At 32.2% G+C, this 6,784-nt stretch overlaps 2 protein-coding genes across 2 annotated transcripts in view; one reads left to right on the top strand and one right to left on the bottom strand.

Annotated features, from left to right (window-relative positions):
* Positions 1 to 6,784, bottom strand: part of LOC106680369 (acid phosphatase type 7) — a 52,755-nt gene that overhangs the window by 40,894 nt on the left and 5,077 nt on the right. The gene's annotated exons all lie outside the window — the stretch shown is intronic.
* bdl (borderless) overlaps positions 1 to 6,784 on the top strand; it is a 50,389-nt gene that overhangs the window by 8,486 nt on the left and 35,119 nt on the right. The window contains exon 2 of the mRNA XM_014420020.3: positions 4,765 to 4,901. Coding sequence (XP_014275506.1) covers positions 4,765 to 4,901 — 137 coding nt within the window. The remainder of the gene's footprint in view (positions 1 to 4,764; positions 4,902 to 6,784) is intronic.

The raw sequence follows: 6,784 nt of genomic DNA on the forward strand, positions 1-6,784 counted from the left end.
TTTTACTATGTATGAGATCATTCATCAATATTACCTATTGCCCACAACTGTGTGGCAGATTGTAATATCTATCAATAAATAAATCAATCAATAAAAAAAAAAAAAAAAAAAAAAACTGGTTTAAGTATGAATGACTGAAATAAACGTAATGATTTAATAAAATAAACATTAATAATAAAGATCACTTATAAAACATAAATAAATAAATATAATAATCATTAAGTAATAAAAGAATAAAAGAGAATATTATAATTTAAAAAAAAATAATAAAAAAGATTTAAATAGTTTGAATTTGAATGCCAATAGACATCTGTACGTCTACTTGTTCCTCTGACATAGTTTTTAAAAAAACATTTTTTTTTTCTTCTGAAAATTAAATATTTCAGGGACTACTTGTCTATTAGCTCTCACACTGAAATACTTTTCTTTATAGAAGTTGTGGTTTCTAGGAATTTTGATAAAATAAATTCACATTTCTCGTTGTTTTGTAAAAAAATAAAAAATCTATTTATAAAAAACTGTATCTCTGAAATTTTGAAGGAAAATAGGTTTATGAGTACTCAAATATAATCAAATTAAAATTTTATCGTGTGGTAGGTCGATATAAAGATATTGAGCCCTACGTAAAAAATTAGCGAACATTACAGACTTTTCATATTTTCTAATTTTTCTTCTAGGATAGTAAGCTACCTTCATACTTCACTATACCTGCTTCATATTTTACATTTATAATATAGTCAGCACCTCGACATTAAGGACCGTCCGTCCATTTTCAGGCATTTTCTCTAAAAATAGTTACGACGCGCTATTCATTGCCTTTTTAATTGTTCTCATTATAATGTTTAATGTTTATTTAGGGAGCAGCGGTAGCAGCGCTGCAACGCGCCAGTCTACCAACCCAAAGGTTGTCAGATCGAGTCCCGGTCCCATTCTTTCTTTTTTCAAGCATAAAATAATTTTAAAAACTCACTCTCAACCTCCTCCCGGGCATTTGTGAGACTCGTTAGGCAATGGGTGGCACTCATCACCAAAAAAAATAGGCGTGGGAATGACAAACCCATCCTACGAAAAAACTGCGTCTAGAAACGCGCATGTATTTCCTAATATCCATGCCCTGTCGCCCATATAATAATACTGTTTATTTATCTTGCCAGGAAAGCCACGATTAACAGAGATGACATCGTTGTAATCTTTAGCGACTCCCAAGCCGCAATACAAAAATTATCAATACCTAGTATTGCAGAGTGACCTATTAAAGAAAAGTGTAGGAACATAGCTGCTATTATGAGGGAATAAGAGAAGGGAAACCACGCCATTTTGGTACACAAGACTCTATGTAACATCTTTGACATGGATGGGGACTATATTTTAACGTATATAAGAAGCTCAGAGAACAAGAACCAACCCAAGGCAAAATTCATCTTATTTTGGGCTGCGTGAGGGAAAATGGCTTCATAATCTATTTACTGGCGTAGGAAAACTAAAATTATGTTTTATTAAAAAAAAAAAAATTAATTTTATGTACTTTTAAAATTAGTTTATTATAGATAATTCTACTTGTGCTTTACCATTATAGCTAATTTTTCTTCATTCTTTTGTTTCTTCTTTATCATATGTTGTTTACATTTATTTATTTAAACTATTTGTTTAATGATCCCATTTCAAAAACTTTTTGATACAATTTCCATATCAAATTTTTCCATCGTTTTTTTCTTTTAAAATCAAAGATGTTCACTGTTGTATTGATATGTACTATAATAATACGATATCGGTATTAATTTCGATATCCTATTTCTAACTACTTTCTAACATTAAAAAAAAATCGTGATTCCAAATATCAATATTTTTTAAAACTTCCAGGCTTCATCACGTATATTTGCATCGCCAGCACAGGTTTCTTGTCTTGTTCCTTAAGCCAACGTAAAATGATACAGTTATATATGTTTATTTGCTCTAACGTCTTCATTTTCTATAACTAGACATGGACCGACGGATTAGAACTTCAGAATATAAACTTTTTCCCGCCAGAATGTGAAAATCGAAATTTGCTCATTGAGTCTGAGGAAATGAATTAAATTAATTTTATAAGGAACTCTTCCAATGGATAGGCGCCTAAATAAGTTGAGAGTGTTTCCTTGACCAGGGGTCGCAACAATATTCACTTGCATTCACACCTCTACTGACACACCCTTTAGCAAGAACAACTCACAAGATGACCCATCTAGCGAGGGGAACATCGGCCTTGAACATGAATCGACCTTGGCTCATGGCCTACATTATCAGGCACGGCTTCCCATCCTCAGCCCCAGTGAGCAGCAATGCTATGCGTTCCCCCCTCGCTTTGATGAGAGGAGAATGAGTGAACACTTTCTGTGATATCTGCCATCATTATTTAGCTGTTTAGTAATTCGGTAAAACAGTAATCAAGACAGAACCGAATAGGAGAAATAGATTATAACAAACCGTTACCTTGGTTTGACAAGGATGTGACTTGAGGATTAGGACCTGTAACAATAATTATGAGAAACAGAGCTTCAGAATTACAATTCCCTGTTAAAAGTTGTCTCTAGATAGAATTATGCCACACTACTAGTCCTTTAATTTTTCATCGATAGCATTAAAATTGATTTCCTAGTCAAACAGCATTATAGTGAGTTATTTCCAAGGGAAAAGACTAAAGGATAGTCTGTATTGGTTTATCAGGAGCGTTTACCGGACCTCTTATCTTTCTTTCTTTAACACTACTTTCTTTAAGCTACTTTCTTTAACACCGCCTGATTCAAGTTTTAAAAGCGAAACTTCTTGCGTAAGAATCTAATGGAGCTGCTACACGTTTGCCAAACTATGGTATATTCGCGCATGAGTAAGCATGCACGTGCGTTATTCGGATTGGCTGGTACAAGTTGCTCTGGATTTGTTGCCGACCGCACAATGGTGGGAAACTGGCGTTTATTTGTAAAAACCTCTAAATTGTTTAAATCTTGTGTAATTCTCATCAATTCTTGTATTATTCAGGGTACTGAATTCAATTAAATGGAATTTTTTTAAAATATACTAATTACAGGTGTAAAAATATAAATATTAATTTTTCCATCATTAAAATCATTTTTCCAATAAAAAAAAGTGTTATCCTGATTCGTAGTAGTTAATTTGATTATTGTTCTCACCTTAGAAACAAACCTATTTTTGAAAAGTACAATTTGTGCACCAACTTTCATTGGTATTGACATGGCTGAAATATAATCATTTTATCTCCTTTACCGCGTGCACAATGTGGAGTTACAGTTTGCCGAGTCTGGACCTGATATCTAACTCTTGGACCATCTCCCTTCTACTCCAGTCCATATCCCGCCTCCTGAACGCCTCCTTAACACTCTCCTCTCAGGAAATGCCTGGTCTTCCTCTTGCCCTTCTTCCCTCCACGCGACGAGTCTCGTATGTCTTTCTGGCACTTCTTTCCTGGTCCATCCGAAGGAGGTATCCGAACCATCTTAGCTTGTGCCCTCTAGGATCCTCTCAGCCGGTTTGACTCCGAGGTTAGTCCGAATGGTACTGTTCCTTCCTTCCACCTTACGAAGGTACCGCATCTGCATGGATTGGAACTCATATATGAATTCCTCAATTATTGAATTAGATATTTTTAGTTTATTTCTTGTTAAAACGTAATGTCCAACATAAGGAAACATTCTTAAGTGTATTTGTTACGTTAATCAGTGAGCCGGCAGCTTACCTTGATTGGGTCAATTGGGAGTCGGTGGAGGCGTTAGTCACTAACGGAAAGTCGCGGTCTCAATTAGTAAGTTACACTAAAACAACTTATTTTGTTTATGGTGGCTTTAATTTTAAAACAAGGGTTACCTTATCATAAATATTTATTTTTTTATTAAAAAAAATTATTTTTTTAAATTTTATTACTTGTAAACTAGTACCTAGTAACAGTATCCCACGGGTTTACTCCGGATATATTTGATATACGCATTCCTGTTTCTTAATGTACCTATTTGATAAGTACGTTGATAGCTAAGTAAACCTGATTATCTTAATAAAATTTTAAGATTATTTATGAAAACAAAATGACCAATTATAAAAACCTAAATAGGCTATAACATGTTTGAATTGCCCTTTCGGAAACAGTCTTTCCTTGCGTTTACCCAAGCGTAATTGTACAAATACAGGAACGAATCTGTCCACATTGCGAAACTCATTTCGTATCTACATCCTTAAAAAAATTAAATTAAAATTAAAAAAATTCTAATAAATATTTATTTTAGTCACTTAGGCCAGTCCTTTAATTCAAGTTTAAACTGTACATACGACTAATCTTAGGTTTAAACTAAGTTTTAAAAAGGCTTGGGTTTTTAAATTTTCTTCAACTTTGGAAATATATATAACTCAACTATTCCCAATAATTTGAAACAAGAATTAATTAGTGAATAATAATTACATACATATTCTATATAAAATCCGTAATTCATACAACTTATTTAGTATAATTCGGGAGAAAAACAAGTATTATGTAAGTTTTTCCCAAAATAAGTTACCCAATCTATTTAGTTCTGGCATTGTGGTTATGTAAATTCATATTTTATTGTGAATAGGACGCCACCCAGTCAAGATTTTCAACCTAAAAGAAAGTTATAACTTATTGGACGAAACCTTTTTTTTTTTTGCCATCTACAACAGCCTTCTTGCTGATACAAAATTGATTCAATTATTTTTTATAATTGTTTAATTATAACATTAATATATTTAATTATTTTCTAGGAATCGCAAAGTTTATTGAAGAAGAAAAGAAACCTATTTACTTAAGCGCACATGTTGGAGAATCTGTTGTCTTCAGCTGTGACTTAGATTTCCCTCAAGGCGTTATCATACCTTACATTCTATACTACTACAAAGAGGTAATCAAATTTTGATTTGAGAACTTTATATATTCTATGTTTTTTATACTGATTTTGTTGTTATTATTATTATTATTTTATGACATCAACCACTTCGGGGTCATTATTGGCTTAATTTCCGAAATTTTTATTTGAAATTATTTCCTTAATATCCGAAATTCATATTAGTCCTTATTGCCTTAATTTCCGAATTGTAATGTATAACTAGTAAAAAATGGGAACTTTGTGTAAAATTTTTTGGTAAATTTTTGAGTTATTCAAAAAGGTTACTTACAGTCTATTTGTTATCCTGCAAAATTAAATGGAGATCTCCTGGTAATTCATACAAAGATTTGAAGGAGTCGTAAGCGTGGCATTCAGTTAAGATGTGTTTACCGTAAGTCGCGTTTCGCAAGTCTGGCTTACGAATTTACTTGATATGTATATATGTATACAGTTTTAAATAACAATAAATAAATTATTAAAAAAAAAAAATTTACATTGCAAAGTGGAAATAATAATCCACCTGTATGGATTATTATTTCCACTTTGCAATGTAAATTTTTTTTTTATAATTTATTTATTGTTATTTAAAACTTTATACATATATACACATCAAGTAAATTTGCTGTAAGTGATATTATGACATGATACAAACATGAATTGTGGAGAATCTTCCCATTGATAGAACTCCAAAAACATTTCTAAAGGAGAAGATCTCGAGGCCATCTTCTTTTCAGACGCCTAGGAGGATTATTAGGTAGTGAAGGAGAAGCCAGGCTAGAAACGAGTTGGTTTGGGTGGTTGGGAAGTTTATTATTATGGAAGGATTGGTGCAATGTAAATTTAAAAAGTTTCTTTGAGACTTGAAGTTTCATTCCTTTAAACAATAAATATATCTTGCCTCTTAATTTATCAAAAATTTTATTTTGAAATATCTTCCACTAACGTTTTAAAGACTTAGGCGGATGAATAATATTCGATATTTTAATAATAATCAAGCAGTGAAATAGATGGTAGAAGAGGACGAGGTAGACAACGGAAATCCTGAGACAACAAAATGTAAGAATCCTTGATGGGAAACGGTTTAACAGAGGAATATACCTCGGCTAGGATGATCTGAAAGAATAAAATCAGCTTATTAATTGACTTAGGACTGAAATGATTTGTTATTCAGTATTGCATACCTGAAGCGCCGACAATTTTTTTATTGAAACGAATTCTAAGTTATATGTTGTCCAATATTTAGGTACAATTCATCTTGCATCAACTAGGTTGAATGATTTTTCTTTCTATATAGTTTGGTACCATAAGAGGTAGTGTAAGGGTCCCATTGGGATAACTTTTAAATATATAAATTAATTCTTTAATTTATGCTGGGACGCATCCCTTTATAATAACACAAAAAACTATATTTAATGGGGTATAGCCCTTCAGACTACAGAATAAAAAGTAAATCATAATAAAGTTATTTTCACGTTCACTTTCCAATGCATGGAATATATAGTTTGGGGAAGTATTGGGACAGCGCCAAATTTCGTTTTTAAGTTTTAACGGTCCTATTCATCCCTCTATTCTCAGTCCGCTGGTGTTCCTCAAGGTAGTATCCTTGGTCCCATCCTCTACACCGTCTAGGTAACATTCCAACCAATCCTAACACTATCCTCACTACGTATGATGTTTTCTTAAAATGAATGTATGAATGATGTATGAAGTTTTCTTAAAAAGGAATGGCCTTTTGAATAAGATTTAAACCAGAAAATCTGTTATACATAACAAAAAAATACCAACAGAAGTAATTATTTAATTTTTTTTCTCGAAATTATTTAAAGTGAAATAGAATTATAGAAATAAAATATAAAGCACGAAACATGGGCGTTGATGACCTCAGGGTTTTACGCCCT

Source organism: Halyomorpha halys, unplaced genomic scaffold (assembly GCF_000696795.3).
Source record: "Halyomorpha halys isolate HHAL.00 unplaced genomic scaffold, Hhal_1.1 Scaffold257.1, whole genome shotgun sequence".
NCBI lineage: Eukaryota > Metazoa > Arthropoda > Insecta > Hemiptera > Pentatomidae > Halyomorpha > Halyomorpha halys.